This window comes from Canis lupus, chromosome 9 (genome assembly GCF_048164855.1).
Source record: "Canis lupus baileyi chromosome 9, mCanLup2.hap1, whole genome shotgun sequence".
In the NCBI taxonomy this organism is placed as follows: Eukaryota; Metazoa; Chordata; class Mammalia; order Carnivora; family Canidae; genus Canis; species Canis lupus.
In genome coordinates, this window is record NC_132846.1 from 51,490,155 (window position 1) to 51,513,574 (window position 23,420).

Here is a 23,420-nt window from a genome sequence, read left to right on the forward strand (position 1 = left end):
AGAGAGGCAAGCCATAAGAGACTCTTAACTATAGGAAGCAAACTGAGTATTGCTGCAGGGGGAGGTGGGGGGGGGATGGGGTAACTGGGTGATGAGCATTAAGGAGGGCACGTGATGTAATGAGCACTGGGTGTTGTATGCAACTGATGAATCACTGAACTCTACCCTTGAAACTACCAATATACTATATGTTAACTAAATTGAATTTAACTTATTTTTTAAAGACTTTTATTTTATTGATGAGAGACACATAGAGGCAGAGACATAGGCAGAGGAAGAAGCAAACTCCCTGTGGGATGCCTGATGCAGGACTCAATCCCAGGACCCCTGGGATCAGGACCTAAGCCGAAGACAGATACTCAACCACTGAGCCACCCAGGAGTCCCTAAATCGAATTTAAATTAAAAAAAAAACAAAAAAAAAACATGCTTTAAAAAAAATCAGTAAGATAATTTGAAAAGGACATAGGCAATTTACAGAAAAAGAAATGCAAAGGCAAATCAATCAATAAACATGAAAATAATGTCTGCCCTTTCTCATAATTACAGAATGACACATTGAAACCAGATATGATTTTTCAACATTCATATTGGCAAAGCTTAATGATTTGATAATGCACAATGTTGTCGAGGGTGGAGGGCAACAGACAATTCTCTGGCCTGTCTGGGCAGTTTGAACTGGTTTATCCTCTTTGGAAGACAATTTGGAAACATCTATCAGAATTTGAGATCCACCTAACCTTCGAGTCCTTAGTATTTACCCTACAGCTAACCTCCGACATAGACACAAAGAAAACTCAAAGATGCTGTTCTGCAGCTTTTTGCAGCAAAAGGGTAGAAACAATGTAAACATCCATCAACCGGAATAGATTCACATAAATTACAGTGCATTTTTCAATGGAACACATGAGCTCCACAAAGATGAAGGATCTGTCTGTGCTGATATGCAGAGATGTGTGATGTATGTTAAACTAACAAAACAGTACCGGGAATATGTTCCTGGCTAGGTTTAAAATAAAGATGTAGGGCAGCCCGGGGTGGCTCAGCGGTTTAGCACCGCCTTCAGCCCAGGGCGTGATCCTGGAGACCCGGGATTGAGTCCTGCATAGGGCTCCCTGCATGGAGCCTGCTTCTCCTCTGCCTGTGTCTCTGCCTCTCTATGTATGTGTGTCTCTCATGAATAAATAAATAAAATCTTTAAAAAAATAAAATAAAGATGTAGGCATAGATGTGTATTTGTCAGTATTTATAGGAAAGTTTTTGAAGAAAAGTAAAATGGGAAATGTGACTGTGTTTGGGAGTGGGACCAAGGTTTGGAGGAATAGCAGGGGGATTTTGTGCATTGATTTAAATGCTTTTATTTTTTATTCCTATAAGCATGTTATTTTCAGAATTAATTAATTAATTATTTTTAAAGATTTTATTTATTGATGAGACACACACAGAGAGAGAGAGGCAGAGACATAGGCAGAGGGAGAAGCAGGCTCCATGCAGGGAGCCTGATGTGGGACTGGATCCCGGGTCTCCAGGATTGTGCCCTGAGCCAAGGTAGACACTCCACCGCTGAGCCACCCAGGTGTCCTTATTTTCAGAATTTAAAAAGAAGTGCTACTATACTGGCTTAGTTGGTTGGGCATCTGCCTCCGACTCAGGTCCTGATCTTGGGGTCCTGGGATGGAGCCCCACTTTGGGCTCCCTGCTCTGCGGGGGGGGGGGGTGCTGCTTCTCCCTCCCCCTCTAGTCTTCTCCCTGCTTGTCCTGTTTCTCTCTTTCTCTCAAATAAATAAGTAAAATACTTAACAAAAAGAATTTATTTTATTTTATTTTTTTTTTTAAATTTTTATTTATTTATGATAGTCACACAGAGAGAGAGAGAGGCATAGACACAGGCAGAGGGAGAAGCAGGCTCCATGCACCGGGAGCCCGACGTGGGATTCGATCCCGGGTCTCCAGGATCGCGCCCTGGGCCAAAGGCAGGCGCCAAACCGCTGCGCCACCCAGGGTTCCCAACAAAAAGAATTTAAAATGAATATTTAAGAAGAAAGCAATTGGAAAGGCAGAGTACTATTTCAGTGCCTCATCCTGAACTTTCTTTTTAAATTCCCAGTGGGCTCCCCTCTTCTTATATTTATAATTTTCAATCTTAAAGGGCTAGGGAGATGTCTCCAGTCTTCATTTTGTCCCCAAAGAAATGGGGCCTAGTGAGTTTTCAGCAGCTGCCCGGGGCACCTGGCTAGTCTGTCTGCAGAGACGGGGCTCCTATGGCGCTGCCTGCAGGAAAGGGACCAATGACCCCTTCCTTCATGCATATGATCAAAGCTTCATCCTTATCTTGGCCCTTTTGTGGCATATGGTCCAGCGACTCTTATTTCAGGTGCATCCACAGGGAGAACCTGTTAAATGCAGATCCCCAGGCACTTTCCCAGGCATTCTGATTCAGTGGGCTAGGGTAAGGGCCCTGAAACCATTTTAACAAGCAGCCCCCAAATGATGCTGAAGTCCCCTGATGGTGATGGGCCCCTCTGAGCTCCCCAGCTCAGCCTTGCTGGCAGCATCTGGGTATCTAGGCTGAAGCACCCCTCCTGTGTGGGGAAGTGGGGTACTCCCACGTCGCCTGGAGGCAAATGGCAGTGCAGACCCGGGTGCCTTTAGTGTAGTGCTCTGTCCACAGCTCCCCTCCCCTCAGGCTCATGCTCACCCACGGTGAAGGATGGCTCCCCAGCTCACCCACCCCAGGGATGGGCAGCTGGGTGCAGAGATAGGGGGTGGACTGGGGTCATCTGGGGTGCCCCTCACCCCTTGAGAACTCCCCTGAGGTAGGCCCCATGGGGAGGTGCTGACCAGCATGCTGGGCCTTGGCTGGGTGAGCAGCTGTGAGGAGGCTGGGGAGACCTGAGAGTGTTTTGTCGCCCCTGTGCCACAGAGCCCTGGAGGAGCCACCGGCGTGGTCAGGAACCAAGCAAGGGCAAGGCTGGGCCACTGGGAAGCACCTGAGGACAGATCAAGAGGAGGCAGGGCCGGTGACCACCCATCCGCCTCAGCCACAAACCTCACCTGCTGATCCAGGTTGGTTCTCTTCCCACCCTCTCACCCGGCAGTGCTAAGACCCTGGCAGCAGCTCCTCTGTCAGGCTGAGGAAATGTGGCTGCCCCATTGCCTGAGACCTGTGGCTCTCCAGCTGCTGCGTGGGTGGAGGCTCTCCCTAAGCCCTCCAAAACCCACAACCTGGTGGGAGGGGGGTGCTGGAAAGCTCAGTCCTCTCCAAAGGACACTGTCCTGGGGGACCTTGGCTCCTAAAGCCTGGGAAGGGGGTCCAAAGACTACTCTGGCTCTGGTTAGGATGTCCCCTGTGCTGCCCCTCTCCACCCTGAAATGCTCCCAGGTTGAGCTGTAAACTGGGGTCCTGCATGGGTCCCAGCTGAGCCCAGTCTGGGACAGGCCCAGTAAGCAACTCTTCCAAGAATTCCCTGCCTCTCAGGAAGGGATTATGACAGATGGCATCTTCATAGACTCTTAGAGCTGGAAAGGATCTCAGTGATATACTCCAACCTCAGTCTCTTTTTACTTCTCAAGCATTACTTCTATCAATAGTGCTGTTGACGGTGGTGGAGCTGACTGTCTCAGAGGACCCAGGTGTAATTTTGTCAAAACAACATAGGAAGCCCTGGGTCTCAGGCAGTCCTTCCTGGGTTCAGCTGCCTCTTCCCCTACCTGGCCTTAGCTGGTCTCTCCCCCAACCTCCTAGCCCTCCCACCCCCCCCAACCCCCACCCTCCACCCCCCACCCTTCCTCTCCTTCCACCAACCCAGTGACTCCAGCAACTCATCCCACTCTATGATGGGGCCCCTGGTGGTGATCAAACATCCCAAGCTAGAAGGCATTAAAGCCAAGTTAGCATTACAGTGAGGCTTTCTCCCCAATTTAAGCAAGTTAAGTTAATAAAATCAAGAAAGAATTGGGTAGTCAAGGCAGGCTCACACAGTGATAAGCTATCTCTATTTGAGAGTCTCTAAAATCTCTTTTCCGCCAAAGAAGTTATCCTGTGTGGGCTATTGGCCAAGAATACTGTGATTGTTGTCATTATCAATAAAAGCAGTTGCAGATAGAGTTCTTCTCTGTGCAGATCAAAGTGCTTGATGTGTCTCCCTCATAATTTCCTGGTCCAGCCTGAGATCCAGGGCAAGGAGTCTTAGCCAGAGACAGTATCTCACTTCCATTCCCCTGGCCATGCCCACTGTCCCAGCCCGGGCCTTGCAATCTCTGTGTGCATCAGTCTTTTCATCTGTAGAATGAGGATAACACAGTACCCCAGGGGGGCTGTGAAGATTAAAGTTAGTATCTGTAAAGCACTCGGAACAACCTCCAGCACTCAGTGAGTGCTTCCCACACATTAGCTCTGGTCATGACAAAAGCCACACTCTGCTTCCTGAAGCAGGGCAGTCCTCTCGCTGCCCTGCTCCGAAATCGTCCAAGGCTCCCCATTGCCCATTCGGTGGACTATGTCTAACCTGTCCTTTGAAGGCCTCAAGAACAGAAGCTTTATTATTTTCCTTGCACATAATAAGGAATCAGTAGTGTTTGCTGTGAGAAAGGGTTTCCACCATCAGGGTGGGCGAACTGAGTCCTTGAGGAACAGAAGGGCAGCTGCAGACAGCCCCACAGCTGAAGGCTTGATCCGGGCTCTCCTGCCTTCTCAGCTGTGCCCCAGTTTGAGCAGCCCCTGGATGTTGGCTGCTGGATCTGCCTCGGAGGCAGGTTTGGTTTCCCTTGGATCTGCCAGGGGCCTTAAATGCAGGGAATACCATTTGGACTCCAGCCTTGCCAGTGCGCATCAGAGTGAGGAGAAGATGCCCAGCACAGGCCAGAGCAGGCGGTGAGTGCAGTTGAAACTCACGTTCTTGGATGAGTTCAGGCCACGCCGACACGATTTCCTTGTCCTCATTCATTACTGGCTGGTGGCCAGAACTTGAGCTCCCATAGCTTGGGTGGGAGGCTGAGGCCAGCAGAGACCACCCATGATCTGGCATCTGGGACGGAGAGCCTGGTGAGCCCCACACCCTGCACCTCCAGTTTCCCTAGCACAACAGAGGCCTGTACCATGGAAAAGCAGGTGCCAGGTTGGGGTAGGACAGACCCAGGTCCAAAACCAGGCTCCACCCTGGGTGGGGAAACCTTGGCCGTGTCATCTAGCTTCTCTGAGCCTTTACTCTTCCATCTATAACATGGGAGAATAATACCCATTCCATAGGGTTGAGGAAAGGCCAAAATGGATCAAAGTGCCCAGGGCACCTATACAGCACCTGCATGGGGTGGGCGCTCCATGTCTTGTGGCTGTTCTATTCCATCCACCAGAGGTACTTCTCTAAGCTGCCGGGTGGAGCTACCCTAGTCCTCTTGCTTTCCTTAGTTGAACATTTCCTCACCTGGCCTCCATTCCAAGATGAAGGGAAGTGGTGTTATCTTTGGCAAGCGGAGGGTAGGAACAGTCCCAATCTTCCCAGACTCCTGGCAAGGGTGTGAGGCTCCGTAGGGAGGAAGCAGAGCTCTATGTGGCTTTCACAGGGATTTTCTGCTCTGGTGGTGCGAGCTTAGGAAGCCAGGAGTGAAGTGACAGGGAGAGAACACACCGGACCCTGCTGCTTTGTGCAGGGTGGCACGTTTTTCTTTATTCATTCAACAAATGAATGAATTTGTTGGGATCCCAGGCACTATGCGAAACATTGCAATATTCAGCGACGAGAGGGGAAGACGTGGGCCCTGTCTTCATGGGGCCTTCGTTCTAATGGGGGTCAGGGCAGAGAACAGCCTAAACTATGGATAAAGGGTGACAGGAGATAAATGCAGTGGGGAAACAGAGAAGGAGGGGGACTGGGATTCCTGGGCAGTTTCACCCTTCATCACCATCAGCTCTGTAGCCAGAGAGCCCGCGCTACTACAGTGCCGTGATTCTCAAGCCACTCGTGTCCTGGGCCCTCTCTGCCCCCCAGACCCTGTGAAGCTGTGCCAGCCAGCCCCACGGCCTCTGCCATCTGGCTCGCACCCATCGCGGGAGCAGCTACACTCTTGCCCCTCCCTCTGCCTCTCTCTGACTCCCCCAGAGGCAGCCAGCCTGGCTCCTGCCCTATTTAGCCAGATGGGGACAGAGCTGGGTGTCCCTCCCATCTCTGCTGCCCCGAGGGCTGGTGTGTTTCCATCTGGGACCCAAACTCTCTCTGGGGAAACCCTTTACATAATCCAAGCCCACTTCCCTCTCTACTTTTGTGTGCACACAGTCTCTTCTGGGCATATCATGGCCTTGCCCTCCCTATGGCCACAACTCCCAACTCCAGGTCAGAAGCCCCATATGAACCGAAGGCTGGATATGTGGCTGCCAGACTCCAGTCTCTTCAGTAACAGTAGCTCCCATCTTGGAGTTATGAGCATTGAAAGAGCTCGTGCTTACAGACTCTTAGCACAACACTTGGCAATAAGCCCTCGAAGAATGTGCCTACTGCCCTCCCAACTCTGCCTTGGATAACACCACCTCCAGGCAGCCTTTCCAGATTGCCCAGGGCTTCTCCGCTGTGCTCCCAGCACCCCTTCACTGGGCCTCTGGAGTGCACTTATGGAATGCATGGTTCCTTTGAGGTCTGTGGACCCACTAGAATCTTGTGCTTTGACCAAAAGCACCTTGACTACAAGGAACAGAGTCTGGCCCATTATTTCACTGCATGAATGATTTCACAGTTGACAGGCAGGCAGCTGGGAGAGACAGACTGGGGAATAAGATGGAGCCTGCCAGGCCTGACCTTTCCAGGGCCTGTCCTCAAAGACCAGGATACCCACACCGGGGTCTCAGGTAGGGGGTGGAGGACGAAGACAGCCCCACCACCTGTTTCACAGTCTAACGAAGTGATCCTTGAAGCGCGGCCCCATCCAGCAGTGTCGGGATCACCTGGGAGCTTCTAGACTCCAACCCAGACCTGCCACATCAGAAACTTGGGCAGCGGCAGCATCTATGGTAGAACAAGCCGTCTTTGTGAACACTCTAATGTTTCAGAGTAACTCAGATTCATAGCAGGTAGAGTGGGGAGGGGGGCGGGTCTCTGCTCTGCTGAAGGCTTCCAAGAAAGCTGTCGGGCTGGGACCCCAGGGCATGGATCCTGCTGGCCCCACACTCCTGAGCTTCAGACCCTTTTGCTGACAAGGCAGGTGCAGCAGAGAACACTGTTCCCATAGACTGCCCGTTTCCCAGGCAGCCCTAGACCAGAACGAATGGGTGTGGCTCCAACCTCGTCTTGGGGTCCCTCCCCACTGCCAGTGGCCAGCATCCCCTCAGCACTAACCTCTGTAGCCAAATTCAGGGTAGACTTTTGGAATGTTAGGGCTAAGAAAGACCTGAGAGATCATTGGTTACGTACATGTGTGTTCACACACACATACACGAACATGCATACACATACACAACATGCCCACACATAAAAACAAACATGCATCACCCCAAAACACACATAAGCACACCAAACACAAAGTGTAGTCATAAACACGTTCCTAAGCACACCCAGATACCACCCTGCAGCATACACAGATGCACCCATGCAAAATACACTGATCTGCCTCAAAATACGCAAACACAAATGCACAGATCCATTGTATCGGTTTCAGAGGGCAGCTGTACCACAGCACCACAGACTGGGTGGCTTCACACAACAGATATTTGTTTTCTTGCAGTTTTGGAGGCTGGCCGTCAGAAACCAGGGTGTTGGGACGGCTGTGCTCTGTGCAGGCTCTCGGGGACAGTCCTCCCTTGCCTCTTCCTGGCTTGTGGTGGCAGCCAGCACCCCAGGCACTCGCTGACTGGTAGCCGCATGCCTCCCGTCTCTCTCTGCCTGTGTCCACGGGCCATCTCCTCCGTGTCTCCATGTGGCCTCCGTACAGGGATGCCCACTGGATCGAAGGCCCACGCTAACCCAGTACAATTTCATTTGAACTAGTTATAGCCGCAGGGGCCCTATTTCCAAATAAGGTCATGTACTGATACACCCAGCCCTGGCAGATGAGAAGCCTCAGATCCTGAGGACAAGAGTCCTTGATGTCAAGGCTGCCCCGTTCCTCCTCTCCGGGCCTGCCACCAAGCAGGTCGCATCCTCCTCTAGCGCCTAGCACACGGTGCCACCTTTCAGCTTGGTCTGACTTTGTTTTGTCTGAGCTGGTTAGGTGTGCACAGTACAAAATCCAAAAAAGTGAGAAGGAGAATATAATGAAAGTCAGTCCTCCCCGCTCTCAGCTTCTAGCTTCCTTCCCAGAAGGCAACCACTTGTCAAGAGTTTCTTGGGTCTCCTTCCCAGAGACCAGGCAGGCGTGCAGGAGGCGGCATTTTCCACGTGCCGTCCACATCTTGCTTGCTTCACTGACTAGAGCATCTGTTACCCTTTATCCTGATCGCCTGCTTTCGTGTTTTCGGGTCTCTCCCACCTGACGGCGCGCTCGCCGTGACCCGGCCCGTCTGCTCATTCCCTAGGCTGGTGCCAGCTAGAGCAGGTGTTCGTTAAGGCTGGTTCCAGCTGCACACCAGGGAACCATCAACAGCCGCCGGGGGGCGGGGGTGTCTGTGGCTGCGGGGGCTGCAGCTCCACCCTGGCCGCAGAGCCTTGGGTCTCCGCAGCCTGTGACAGCATCCACCAGAGCCCATCCTAGCAGCAGCAGGAGCTGAGGGATGACACCCAGTGTCCTCCTGCCTGTTTGGCCCCGCTGCCCCGCCCCTCCATCCCGCTTTGACTGGGGCTGACTCGGGGATGATCTGTCATCTCTCCCCTCTTGTCTGTGTGGGACTGCTGCGGGCAAACCCAGCCATCCTTGGCTGCATGAGAGACGGGGGAGAGGACTTGACCAGGGACAGAGCCACTGCAGGCCGCATGGTGATGACGATGACAAGTCCTTTGCCCAGTGTTTGCTGGCTGAGGCTCAGGCGCACTCGTTACCATGGAGATGGGAATCACAACATCTCGGGGTCCAGCTGAAGCCTGCAGCTTTCCCTGCTTGCGGTGGGGAAATCTGTCGGCTCCCCTGACACTTACAGAGGAGATGTGCCACTTTTCTTTTTTTAAATCAAGACAGAACTGGCTGCTCAGCCCGAGATTTCACCATGCCCTCAATCCACTGATTGAGTGGAATTCCAGGGGGAAATGGAGGTGGTCAGGGGCTGCTCAGCCCCGCGAGACTAGAAGCCAGGGACATACTTGGCAGCAGCAACCTCTGCTCACCTGTGGGAGGAGGGGTTTAGGTTAGAGAGTTTGTAGGTGCTCCTCCAGCCGATCACTCTGGGATGGAGATCGGGGGCCAAGTGAGGCCTGCTGTAGCCCACTGCCAGTCATTCCTCCCTCCCTCAAACATTTGTGAGGCACCAAGTTCTGACCAACACAGCAGAGAAAATACTAAGCAAGCATAGCCATCGCAGAGCTTTGCATCCCCTGGGGGAGTCTGCCATTTGGTACGTGACCTCATAACTAAACATCAACTGTCTGGGTACAAACAAGGAAAATAATAGTTAACTATATTGAGCCAATTGCTATGCAGTAGGCACTGTTGTATTTTATGTGAATTGGTTCATATAATCCTCACATCCACCCAGTGAGGTAGATGTTACAGATAAGATAACTGAGGCACAGGGAAGCTAAGATACTGGCCCAAAGACATGGAGCTTATAAATAGCAGAGACAGGATTTGGGTCCCTAGGGACCACACCTAAATGTCATGCTGTTAGTCGCCTAAGATGCTCTGAGGCATGGGATGTGGGGGCTTGACCTGGCCTGGAGTTCTTCCCTAAGGAAGCAAAAATTGAGCTGAGATTAACTAGGAGAGGATGAGTCAACTAGTGGGAGGGAGGAACACTCTAGGTAGAAGGACTAGCCTATTCAAAGGCCCTTGGTGGCAAGAGAGAAGGTGGCATGCTCTGGGCATTGCGGGAAAGATAGATGAGGCCAGGGGATAAAAGAAGGGGACTGCTACATAAGATGGAGCTGGAGTAAGAGGCAGGCCTTGTTGGCCAAGTTAAGAAAAGTGACAGAAAGCCCTTCCAGCTGATTCCATCACAACCTGCAGAACAACACAGGTTCATCTTCTCCAGGAAGGCTCCCTGGATTCTCCAGACCAGGCTCAGTGCCCCCTTGTGTATGAATCCTGCTGCGGCAGCAGAGCCCCTCACTCACACTGTGTTGTAGTTGCCTCTTAGCCACGGCTTTTCTCACTCCCTTCTAGATCGAGGTTTGAGGAAGAGACACATCTTGTCCTCCCCAGCACCCACAACTCAGTAGAGAACTCAGGAAAGGATAACTGAGGGCTACGGGGTTGAGGGGAGAAAGGGGCTGCTGGGGGAAGGCTGCCTGGGGGAAGTAGAAGTGGATGGGGCCTGGCAGTGGAGCATTCTTCTTCAGGGAGGATCAAGAGGCCTTTCCACACGGGAGAATAATGGAAGAAGCAGAGAAAGCCAAGGCCTGTGAGGGGATGAGGGGCCCCCCCATTTGGTGGGGGCTGAGGTTTCTTGTAGAGACAAGGGAGATAAGGCTGGAGGGGTCCCTGGGGCCAGGAGGACCTACCCCTGGAGTAGCCCAGGAGCTAGGAGCTCAGGTGTCAGAAGGAGCAGAGCCAACCAAAAACCAGAATGGATTCCTGGAGCCATGAGTTTACATCCCTCCACCTGCAAGCCAGGGGTCAGGGATCCCCTGCAGCCTTAGGCATGGTGGCCTCTCACCACCCCCACCCCCACACCCCATCTCTAGGAGCCAGGCTGGAGCTTCCATCTCCTGCTGAAACTCCTTCCTCTCCTCAACATTGCTTGTGGGAAGAACACAGCCTGAGCCCAGGGCTGGGGGGATGCCTCCTCCCCCTTCCCACCTTGTAAATCTGACTGTGGCATGTGTCCCTGATGGAACCTGACTTGGATCAGAGTCCCAGCGACAAAGGGAGTGTTGGACATGTGGTGTCTCACTTTCTAGCTTGTAGAAGCCATGTCCACTAGAACGAGGCGAAATGGATGCTGAAGGCCATCGAGTGCATCTAACACGTGATCCGATAGGTTTGTTATGATGCATTCATTAAGAAACTTGGCGCAGCACCTGGCACGTCAAACTCTCTCTGTAGATGGTAGCTGTTGTAATGGGGACACCAGCGAGCGCTGCCCGGCCCTGCCCGCAGAGCCCCGGCAGAGACAGCGGCCGCAGAAGTGCACTACTCTGTGCGGTGCTGTGCACAATGCTGAATGTCCTCCTGCTGGTCCCAGCGGCTGGCGGCCTTATTATTATAGCAGACCTGACAGCGAGGTGGAACCCCAGTCCACTCACCCCGTGCTGGGGCTTCAAGGGTAGCTGAGGGAGGAAGACCGACCTCGGTCCTGGGAAAAGGATAGAAAAGGCGGCAAACCAACATTTACAGTGCTCATGATTTACACAAGAGTCTCCTCATACTATCTCCTTTGACTGTCATAGCTGCCCTTGTGGAGGCCAAACAGACATGATTATACCCATTTTATGGAAGGGAAAACTGAGTGGCAGTACGTTAGGTTGCAATTAATAGGGCCAGATTCCAGTTTCCTGACCCCCAAATCATATATCCCCTCTACTCCATGCTATGGCTTAGGGAGAGAGACCTGGTAACCCACGGTGTGTAGGTGGGGCATGGGGACGGGGCCAAATGAGTGACTCATGCTGTGCAAACATATCCAAATCACATTTTATTATTCCCTGCCCCTGAGTATGGCCCTGGGTGAAGGACTGTCTGTCTTTCATTGAGGCTTACCACATGTTGGTCCTTGTGGGAGAACCACAATGACATGGGCTGCCATCAAGGAACCTGTGGAGTTGGGGGTAGGGGGAGAGCTAGTTGCTCACATCCGTGGAAAAGCCAAGGAGTTCCAGGCAGTGATAGCAAAGGCCAGCTGTGTAAAGAGGGTGCGGACTAGGTGCAACCCAGGGCCGCTCACTGGAGGGTGGGAGGCTTAGGGGAGCAGGATTTGAGCTGGACTCAGGAGCTGCAAAGACCCTAGCCAAAAGACCTGGGGTGCAAAAAGTGGTGAAGCTCAGAGAGACACAGAGACAGGACAGACAGCAGGCCTGGTGCCCCATGAAGTGGTCAGGCCAGGGACCTCAGGCCCAGGGAGAGAGGCAGGAGTTTGAGGGTTCAAGTGAAGGGGTGGTGTGGGCCCCTGTAGACCTCCAGCCAACCTTCCGCAGATTCCCACAGAGCCGAGGGGAAGGGGAGGTCTCTCCAGGGCAGAATGTAAGGACCAGCGTCCTGAGCTGCTGGCTGCAGTAGGATTTAAGTGGCGCTGAGCTACTTTCCTGCATGGGCCACATCTCCTCATCCTCCTTCCTTTTAGGAGGAATCAGAAAATCTTTTAGATCTGCAAGAATGCCTTATCTAGATGCAGATAATCCTGGGAACCCTAAGCCGGTGTTTCTCTCTCTTGGCTGCACCTAAAAATGGAGTGGATGTTCTCATTCTTAAAGTCTGGAGTGGGGCGTGAGTATCTGGATCTTCGAAACACCTTCTGGGGGAATCCCAGTGTGTCCTACCCCCGAGCCCCAAGCTGAGGAATCACCAATCCAAGCCTGAGAGCACTGAAGGGGGAGCCAGTTCTGATCCCTGTTCCATCACTTTCCCCAGTCAGAGGCAAGCCTCTTAGCCTGCTGACGACCATTTCTTCACGTGTAAATTTGGGTAAAACCCCCTTCACTGTGACAATATGAGGAGACTAAGATTCAGGGTGGTTTAGGGTGAGGAAGATTCGTGGCCAGCTGGCATGGCGGCAGGGGAGGGACATTAACCAGAACCCTCCATGGAGTGACCCTACTTCCCTACTCCCTCTACTCAGGGTCCCCCTGCAAACCAGCTGCCAAGCTGGCCCTGGAAACGGGGATGCAGATCTGAGAGCAGGGTGTGTGGAAGGAATATGAGGAGAGACCCAGAGAAGAAGGGGAGGTGGTACGGTAGGGGGCTGCCCATAGCCAAGGGCTCCAGCTCATTTAAGGTCACAAGCCATGGGAAATCATCTTTCCTGTTATTAGCAGAAAAGTGATGAAAAGTGTTAAAGCCAGTAAGAAGGCTAGATGGTGGGTGGGGCAGCAGGTGCTCTGGCATTGCAGGGGGGACAGGGTTACAGGACAAGGCGGGGGTGACCTCCCCACCCAGCTTCTTTCCCTAGGACATGGATTTGGCCTACTGAGATTTGCTTGTCCAACCAAGTTGCAAGCTCTCTGGATCAGTTCCCGAGAACTCACGGGGATGGTGGCGTTGGGCAGGGCCAGGAAGTACAGGCCAGGTGGCTGCAAGCTGTGTCTCTGAGACATCTGGAATCCGTGGTCCAGTCTGGCCCTTGGAGAACTATAGAAGCCCCTCATCCTGTAGACAGGAGGCCCAGAGAAGAGAAGCCACCTGCCCAAGGCCACACAGGTGACCCAGAGCCTCAGTCTAGGGCACTTTCCCATGCACCATCCTGACAGCCTGGGCAAGATTCAATCCCTGGACTAGGGCTTGAGCGAGGTCACTCCATTCCTCGGCCCCCTGCCCGGCACTGCCAGCCCAGCAGAGGTCCAGAGGGTCTAGGAGGTAGAGAGCAGAGGGTTGCAAAGTGCCCAGGCTAAAAGGCCAGCCCTGCCACTTAATAGCTCCAGGACCTTAGGCAAGTTATTTAACCTGTCCAGGCCTTCATTTTCTTTTGCATCTAGGGAGGACTTTAGTACCCACTGGTACTTGTGAGAATTAAGTGAACTGTAACTCAAATGTAACTTCTATAGTAAGTGTCCCATACATGTTAGCTATTAGTAAGCTTGCTCTCCTCTCCCCATCCCCAATTCCCAGGGCTTCCTAGACCATCCTAGCTCTGGGATTCAGGGGTGTTTGGGCTCCTTACACAGAGGCCTTGGCCTCAAGATGAAGAGAGGGGAGCAAAGCGCTGGCCTGGCTACTGAGGACAGCAGTAGCTGAACTCAGGCCAGGTCTGGAAGGAAGGGGGTGAACGATGGACCAGGAGACTAATAAATACAGAGCTAGTTCTTTTTTTTTTTTAATTTTTATTTATTTATGATAGTCACACATACACACAGAGACAGAGAGAGAGAGAGAGAGAGAGGCAGAGACAGAAGCAGGCTCCATGCACCGGGAGCCCGACGTGGGATTCGATCCCGGGTCTCCAGGATCACGCCCTGGGCCAAAGGCAGGCGCCAAACCACTGCGCCACCCAGGGATCCCCCAGAGCTAGTTCTTTTCAAAGCTTTTGCCCCCTTGGCAGAGTAAACCTTGTCTAGACCTGGGAGGGCTGAACCTCCAGCTTCTGCCACTGGAGGCCAGGCTTAGGGAGAAATGGGAAGGAGGAAGGCCATGTGCTTCCCCATCAGAGGGGATGTGCCACTGAGGAGGGGGCTGAGAATCCTGACTCACCAGCCAGCATCACCACCATCTCTCCCTGCCCCTCGTTGGCCCAGAAAGCAAGGCTGACATTTGTCTCTGCCTCGCAGGAAGAACAGAGGCAACAGCCACCTACAGGCTGCAGTTTATGGGGTATTGGACAGTCCTTCCCATATTTCACATCTCTCCCCTGGCCTGTTCCAGAACAGAGTAGGTGGCCAGAACCCAGGAATGGTCCAGTCTGGGGCCCTCACCACCATGTCACAGATAAGCTAGTGCCAATGACAACAGTACAAATAGTGAGCCCTCTCTCTCTCAAGCGCTCTGCAAAGGGTTTTGTGTGAATTCGCTTATTTTGTGTTCACAATAACCTTGTGAGGCAGTGCGCCTGTTATCCCTACTTTCCAGAGGTGGAAACAAGGCTCAGAGAGGTGAGGTCACTGTCCAGGGTCATGTAGCTAGCAGGGGTGGACCTGGGATTTCAGCCCAGACAGTCTGGCTGCGGATGGTCTGCTTCTTCCCACTGCCCTGCTGTGAAATGCCCAATGAGGAGTCCCCTGCTGCCCCCACCAGCCAGGTGGGCGCCCCTGCTCTATGTTCCTTTATATTCCTCAGATTCCAAGTTTCATTCCTTCCAGTGCTGATACTTTGGTCTCCAGAAAGCTCTCTACTCCGGTTCTTCACACCCAGGAGCTAGAAAGAAGGAAGGAGGAAAGCTCTCCAGAAAGGAGGGTCCAGGCATGATTTAGGGGTGAGGACAAAAGGCCGGGCAATGCTCTGGGTTTCCACCACAGCCTCCCTCATCCTGCCTCTGCCTGCCCCTGAGGATATGGGGTGGAGGGATGGGAGTGCTGAGGTGGGTGCGGGGCTCTCTCTCTTCCCTCTTGTCCTTCCTCACCTTCTTCCCTCACCCGCTTCCCTCACCTGCCCGGTGCTGCCCAAGCTGCACCTGTCCCTGCCCTGCCGTGCCAATGGGTTGCAGCCCACTCTGAGCTTAGATGCTTGCTCCTTGTATCTAGAGACCCTCCCACGCAAAACTGCTGCTGGGGCCCCACTCACCCAACAGCAGTCCTCTCCCCAAATCCCAAAGGATGGGAACCTCCTGAAGAAGACCTCACATTTGTACTTCCTGGGCCCCGCACAGGGCCTGGCAAGAGTAGATACACCAGGAATTCCTGTTGAATGAATAAATGCACAAACAAAAGAACACACCAGTGATCCATCCTACACTCTAGCCATGACTGTTCATTTTCACATTCCCCAAAGCACCACGCTCTGTGCCTCCTCTGGGTCTCGGCCCATGTGGTTCCCTCTGTCCATGCTTCCCACCACACTGTGCCGATCCCACCTCCTCACATTTCAGCCTGGAGGTTACTTCCAGGCAGAAGGCTTCTCTGACCACTCGAGGCAGGCCCACCCCATGGCCCCTGTGTTTACCTGAGCTATCGAGGTGTGCTGGAGTGTGTGGCGACGTGTGCCTGGCATGCTTACGTGTCTCCCCAGTGAGTCTGGGAGCCACCTATGGGTGGGAACCAGGTCTGCCAGGCCCCCAGAGCTTGGCAGGATGCCTGGTGCATGGTAGGTACTCAGCCCTTCTTTGTGGAAGGAAGGAAAGAAGGAAAGACGAGGAAAGGAGGAAGGGGGGCACTTTTGGAAGAAGTGAATGAATGTGTGGGAGTTGAGCAGAAAAGAGCAGCATCCGGGACTCAGACCTCCTTAGAGCCAGATGGAAGCCAGAGCTCTTCTCAGCCCAGGACCTCTCCCCTTCCCTTATCATGCACAGGATTAGCCAAATAATAAGTTGCACATCCTTTTGGATGTGCTGCAGGCCACCAAGCACTTTCACATTCCTGGCCTGGCTCCTGTCCCCCAGATAGCCCTGACTGGGGCTTCCCAGCCATTCCCCTCCTTTTAGAAAGAAGAGAATCCAGCAAAGGGTGCTGGGTAGCCAGATAGCCACATGCTGAAAGATGAACTTAGTCCCTTACCTCCCGTTCAGTGCAAACTAACTCAAAATGCATCCTCTATTTTTTTTCATCCTCAACTTTAGTGTCAGAGCTAAAACTGTATGATTTTTTAGAAGAAAATGGAGAAAATCTGTATTCTTATTTTAAGAATTTATTTATTCATTCATGAGAGACACACACAGAGAGGCAGACACACAGGCAGAGGGAGAAGCGGGCTCCCTGGCGGAGCAGATGCCCGGGACTGGATCCCAGGGCCCCGGGATCACGACCCGAGCCACCCAGGCGCCCCAGGGAGAAAATCTTTAGTAAGACTTCGGGGTAGGTAAGATTTCGTAGACACCATGCCAAAAGCCCGGTCCATATTAAGACAGCTTGTTACATTGGGCTTTGTCAAAATCCGAAACTGCAGCGCTCCTGAGAGAGCGCGAAGGAAACGAAAAGAGGCACAGGCCGAGAAAAGCTATTTGCAAAACACGCCCGTGATGAAGGCTGAGGATCCGGGGCCTAAAGGCGAGGCGGGGCGCCCTGAGGGATGACGCCGCGTGAACGCGGCCGGGGCCCTGGGTCCGGCGGTCCCTGCACCGCCTGTGCTGTTTCGCAGCTGCCGCGCAGGTGCGCGGAGCCCCCGGCCCGCCTCGGCCCCTCCCTGCAGAAGAGCCCCAGGTGAGGGCCCGCGCCCACCCCCGGCCTCCCGAGCGCGCACGCGCCGCCCCCGCCGCCCGGCCGCTCCCTCCGCGCGGGCTCCCCCAGTGGCCGCCGGCAGAACTGCAGCTCGCTGCCGCGGTCGTCCTCGGGCTTCTCCGGCCGGGGGCTCCGCATTTAAAGGTGCTGTGCTGGGGACACCCGGGTGCTCAGCGGCTCAGCGCCCGCCTTCAGCCCAGGGCCTGATCCTCGAGTTCCAGGATCGAGTCCCACGTCGGGCTCCCCGCGCGGAGCCTGCTTCTCCCTCTGCCTGTGTCTCTGCCTCTCTGTCTCTGTCTCTCATGAATAAATAAAATCTTTTAAAAAATAAAAAATAGGGATCCCTCGGTGGCGCAGCGGTTTGGTGCCTGCCTTTGGCCCAGGGCGCGATCCTGGAGACCCCGGATCGAATCCCACGTCGGGCTCCCGGTGCATGGAGCCTGCTTCTCCCTCTGCCTATGTCTCTGCCTCTCTCTCTCTCTCTCTCTATGTGACTATCATAAATAAATAAAATTAAAAAAAAAATTTAAAAAAAAAAAATAAATAAATAAAGGTACTGTGTTCAGTGTAAACCATTATGAGTTTACATTCAGCTGAGCATGCTGGTGTGCCTGAGCTAAGCAGTGACCTGGGGTGATAGAACCGTGGGCAGCCGAGGCCAAAAGAGGAGCAGAAAAACGTAGGCCAGAGGCTCCCCACTCCAGCTAGAGGCTAATCTGAGCGGCAGGGGGGTGGGCTCTTGTGTTGTATTATCTGTGAGTTAGCACGGGGAGCCCCAGACCTCAGGCCACCTCCTGTGTCCGGCACACCAGCACCTTCACCGTTATTCCTCTCTCCATCCTCATCCCCCAAGCTTCCCCAACTCTGGCCAGCGTTCCTCTGTCCGCCCCCCGCCCCCCTCAGCTCTGGGTCTGCTTTTCATTCGATAAGCGCCTACGTGGTACTTCTGTGTTCCAGGCATTGTTCTCCATGACTGACAAATCTTTTTTTTTTTTTTTTTTTTAAGATTGTATTTATTTATTCATGAGAGACACACACTGAGAGAGAGAGAGGCAGAGGGAGAAGCAGGCTCCAGGCAGGGAGCCTGACATGGGACTCGACCCGGGTCTCCAGGATCACACCTGGGCTGAAGGCGGCGTTAAACCGCTGAGCCACCCAGGCTGCCCTCCATGACTGATGAGTCTTAATCCATTTATCCCTCTTGGCAGCACTGTGAAGGGGGTACTAGTTACGAACACCACCCCCCTTTTACAGGTGAATAAATGAGGCAGGGAGACCATAAGTAGCTTGCTCAAGGTGGCTAGTGAGCATTGAACTGGGATTCAGTGTCACAGAGCCCAGAAACACCCCTGGGTCCTGCAGCACCTCACCTGCCCACCGGAAACTGGAACCTGAGACTCCCCAGGACAGGACTTCCCTTACCACCCTCTCAGGCCAGGGGATGGGAGAGACATCTTCCTTGCTCCTCTTTGTGATTTCCAGAGTCTTCTTCCTTCCTTCTTCCTCCTGGCTCCTTGGACCTAAGGTATCAGCCTGAACATCCCACTCCCCGTCGTTGGTACAGGGGAGTTGGTACAGGCACCAACTATCCTGAAGCATCACTAGGTCAGTCTCCTCCTTCCCAGAAGAGTTCAGCTCCTGCCTCACTGTCACACCAGTATTCGTCTGGTCTCCATTCTTACAGATTTCTGTATCCACGTATCCACAAAGGACATTCCAGCCTCTCAGTTCCTTGACACCACTCCCCCATTCATTCCGTGGTCATGCCCCAGACCTTCTCACTATCTGTAACCAATCCCTTCTAACAGCTGTTTCCCTGTCAGCTCACGGTCTGTTATGCTCCACAGTTCCACCTCCCCGGACCTCTGACACCTGTCACCATCCCTCGCCCATCTCGTCTCCTTTCTCTCCTTACCTGGCCAGTCATTAAAACTACTCCCTCATATATAGTTCCAACTCTCTTATTCTCATACTTACCTGGGAAAACCTCTAGCCTGGTTAGGTCGAGCTGTCTGCCTCTTCCACACCTGCAGCCACCCAGATGAGCACAGCTGGCAGAAATGCCTGATGAGTTGGCTGCTCTGGCTATAAATTCAAGACCATGAACCTCAGTGGACCCTTCATGCTGCCTGGCAGTCTTACCACATTCCTGAAATCCATTCACTCCATCACTCCTCTAGACTTCTATTTCTGCCTTTATCCTGTGCTCAAACATCCCACATCTGCCCACCACCAGCATTGCACAGTCACCTTTGAGACCTTGTTCCCTCTGAGGCTGAGAAATAGAAGCCGTGGGAGGGCGCGCCCACGAGCTCCACCTGTGCACCTGCCTCTCTCCTGCTGCTCTCGGTCAGTATCCAGCTCTGGGCCAAGGCCAGCTTCTCCACTTGTGAGCCGGCTCCCAGCCCTTCCCACGTCCTCACATTGCTCCAGCAATGCCCCATCTCTCCCACATCACCAGCTTTTAATTTTCTACTGGACCATTCCCATTGGCATGCCACATACTGCTGCTTCTCCCATTATAACCACTTCCAAACTCTTGTTCCTTTTCGAAGGAATCATTCACACCCACTGGCTCCACATCTCCTGGCATCCTCCTCTCTTGCACCTGTTCCAGCAAGGCCACTGACTAAACCTCCACATTGCTTTACCTATGGCTAATTCTCAATTGTCATCGTACTTGACCACATAGTTACAACTGGTCCCTTTGGTTCTCCTGGAGACATTTTACTTAGCTTCCACGACACCACCCTTTCCCATTATTCCTCCCTCCTCGATGGCTGCTCTTCTAGTCTGGTTCCTGTTTCCTCCTCACCTACCTCACTTCCCTGTGATGGAGCATCCCAAGGCTCAGACTTTGAGCCTCACCATGCGCTCACTCCTTTGGTGATCCAGTCCTATGCCACTAAGAGTCATCTGTCTGCTGCTGACTCTCACATTTATGTCTCCTGAGCCTCCTTTGAGCCGCAGACTCATGTATCCAGCCACCCACGTGGCATATCCACTTAGCATGCCCAGTACCCAGCTCCTGACCACCCCCTACCGTGCACTATTTGGCTGTTGCACCCAATAACGGCACCTCCCCTCTTCCAGTTGCTGGGCCCAGAAACCTCAGAGTCATCCTGGACTCCTCTCTTTTTGCCCCACCGCCCACCATCCCTTCTATCAGCAAATCTTGGCTTCGCCTTCAAAATACTTCCAAAATCTGAGCACTTCTCACCACCTCTGCTTCTATCCCAGTCCTGGCTTTGGTTACCTCTTGCCTGGCTTGCTACAGATTCCTCCTAATTACCTCTCCGTTTTTACTCGTCTGCTTGCCCTCCCCCATTTATCTTCAAACCACGGGTCAGAGCGATCCCTGTAATACGTAAGTCATTTTGTGCCACTCCTTGGCTCGAGCTCCGTCCTGTTCATTCTCCCCTATCCAGCCATATTGGCCTGTTTGCCCTTCTTCAACACTCCAAGCAGCTTATACACCCAGGCCTTTTGCTGTGCCTGCTGTGGGGTTTGCTCCCTCTTCAGGTTTTTGTCCAAATGTCATCCTCCCAGTGAGGCCTTCCCAGTCTCCCTCTTTTCCATTCTAAGCTCGCCCTTACCCCTGTACTGCTTCTCCCCACTAGGATCCTGCAAGAGAGGGGTTTCTCTCTGACCTTTGTTCACTGATGCATCACCAGCATCGGTCTTGCACAAGGCAGCTGTTGCCTAAATACTTGTGGAATGAAGGAATGAATGAATAAGCCCACTTTTCTTGGATGAAAAGTAAAGAGTTCCTAGAGTGAGATGAGGTCTGGAGCCAAAACAAATGATCTTTTAAAACCAGAACGACTTCTCAGATAATCTCAAGCAGCTACCAGTCACTTCCCGTTTTCATCTGTGCTTCCCATTCTTCCCCAAGTCTGGAGAATATTGATGCCCATGACCATGAGCCCTCAATGGATTGGCTCAGGTCCCTGGGCAAGCTGCTGATCTCTCTGGTTCCCATTCGACATTAAGATAGTGACATTTACTGAGGCACTGCTATGTGTTGGGCGCTTTGCAGCTTTACCTCATTCTGTCCTAGGAACCTTCCTTTCCTAGAAACTGGATCAGAGAATCACAGGATGTCAGACCCTGTCTGAATGGGCATCCCACAAATGCAGTTCTGTTCTCCAAATTGAATACTTCTACTCTGGGGTCCTACCTGCCTTTGTGAAGTCTGTTCATTTATATGCAAGAAAGATTTCACAAAGGTAGAAATAAGAAGATCCATTTGGATGTGCTTTTGCCAACTCTTTTGGTCAAGGGAGCAAATGGTACAAAATAAAAACTATCCCAGGGGATCCGGGCTCTTCTTCCATCACGGCCCTGGATGGGTTTGAGGGAACTGCTGGCTGTGGGCCCTGGGTCTGATGGGTACTGGGTACACCTTGCCCCATCACCCTGGCGGGCTTCTGCATTTACAGAGTGAGAGGGCTTCTGTTGTCTGATCTGAGCATCCATTTTGTCACCAGGGAGCCCCCAGGATGGCTGTCCCGCTGAGCAACCTGAATATGGTAGAAAAGACACGGAACATAACAGATGAATGTTTCCAATCTCGGAGCACTGTCCTGCAGGGGCAGGCCTTTGGGGGCATCCCCACCGTGCTCATCCTCAACATCTTCTTGTGGGTGGTAAGTCCTGGGCTCTGTGGTGGGCAGGGAGGCAGGGAGGGGCACACTGGCCAACTGTCACAAGTGACGCTGGGGGGGGGTCTCAGCTCTCCAAGTGCACACCAGCCCTGGTGGTGGGGACCTCTGAATGTCAGTCACATCCCGGGCAGCCCTGGGAAGAGGGGACCGCAGGAATAGATTCCTAAGATTCCCCTCCATGCGCCACTATCCAGAGGCCCACCTAGCCAGTGCCCTTGGCCTCCCTTCTCTCTCCCCTTGCTGATTTCTTCACAGAATGTTCTTTTTGGATAGTTCCAAACCTGACACTGATGCCTTCATTCGGCAAACTCTGAGAATCCACTCTGTGCTGGGAAGCTGCTGGGTGCTGGGCATCCAAGAGTTGAGACAAGGCATGGCCTCTACCCTAACAGAGCTGGCCACCTTGTGGGGGAGCCCAGGGAGCTCCTGGGAACCTGGGGGACAGGGTCTCCCCCATGGGGATGCAGAGGCCAGCCACACAGAAGGCCTATCTCTCCCCCTACTTCCCTGCCCTGTAGGTCATCATTTTGGTTTACTCCTTCCTCCGGAAAGCTGCGTGGGACTACGGGCGCTTGGCTCTGCTGATACACAATGACAGGTGAGGGGAGGCTGAGGGTCAGGACAAGTCTGCTCCCCTGGGGGATGTGCCGCCACCACCAGGGCACAGCGGCACCGACTCCTGCCCCTGCTCTGACCCTTGTTGTAGGAAGAGAACTTGGTGGGAGGGGCCATCGTCTCTGGACATGAGGCCACTTCTTTCTCAGATCTCAGATTTTCTGGATCCTGTGACTCCCAAGATACATTGGGCACCCGGCAACAGGAGTGATTACTGTCTGTCCCCAGAGCTGTGTGCTTGGCATACTAGCTGAGGCGTGTCTGGTACCGGGCAGGAGGGTCCCACAGCTCTTGGCCGGGAAGCCAGAGTGACAGCAAGGCCTGAGGCCTTTTCTCTCCTTTCCCGCCTCCTTGCTCACTGCTTTTCCTGGCTGCAGCTTGACTTCGCTGATCTACGGGGAGCAGAGTGAGAAGACGTCTCCCTCAGATATTTCCCTAGAGATGGAACACAAGGACAAGGTGAGTGCTGGGGTGGGCCTAGGTCCAGGGGGTTCCTGGCTCTGGGCGGCAGCCCTGCATATGCAGGCAGAAGTGGGCCTATTATACTCAGGGGCTTTGCAGCCAGCTACATCCAACCTGGCAACGCGACTGTGGACGCATTCCTCAGCCTTGCCAGGCCTCAGTTTCCCCATCGGAAAGATGGAGCTATTAACCATTCCTACATCCTAGGGTGCCAAGCAAGAGTTCCTTAATTTTAATATATATATTTTTAATTTTAATATTTTAAAAGGATTTTTAAAACTAATTTTCCCTCTCTTCTCAAGTCTCCAACCCTCATCACAGCCCCCACTCTGAGCCAAGGACTCACCTCCCCCTGTACATAGGAAATCCCTCACATCAGGCAGGGATTCCCTTAACCTCCTGCCACCCAACTCTGCTCGGTGGAGCCCCATCTCCTCTTCCTTCTCTTGCCTGTCAAACGCCAGTCCCCCACCCGAGCTTGTCCATTTGCTTAGCTGGTTGCCATGGTGCACCTGCTCTGAGCCACATTGGTCTGGGGACCAGGCAGGGGACAGAATGTAGCAAGTCCTGCTTCATGGGGCTTTCTCCCTGGGTGAGACACGTGCAGACAGATGCCCATAGGATAGTGGTCAGTAAAAAAAAATAAAAAA

The 23,420-nt window shown here is 53.1% G+C and overlaps 1 protein-coding gene across 10 annotated transcripts in view; it reads left to right on the forward strand.

The window, feature by feature from the left end:
- TMEM63C (transmembrane protein 63C) overlaps window positions 1-23,420 on the forward strand; it is a 131,382-nt gene that overhangs the window by 72,606 nt on the left and 35,356 nt on the right. For 5 of the 10 annotated variants that reach the window (XR_012036970.1, XM_072839464.1, XM_072839465.1 and 2 more), the window contains 4 exons: window positions 2,923-3,065; window positions 21,517-21,675; window positions 22,212-22,291; window positions 22,686-22,767. Coding sequence is in view for 9 of the 10 variants with exons in the window: in XM_072839464.1 (XP_072695565.1) it covers window positions 21,529-21,675; window positions 22,212-22,291; window positions 22,686-22,767 (309 nt within the window). In the remaining variant the exon portion in view is untranslated. Of the gene's footprint in view, window positions 1-2,922; window positions 3,066-12,351; window positions 12,495-14,993; window positions 15,130-21,516; window positions 21,676-22,211; window positions 22,292-22,685; window positions 22,768-23,420 lie in introns of all 10 variants that reach the window. The other 5 variants (XM_072839458.1, XM_072839455.1, XM_072839462.1 and 2 more) reach the window with 5 other exon arrangements.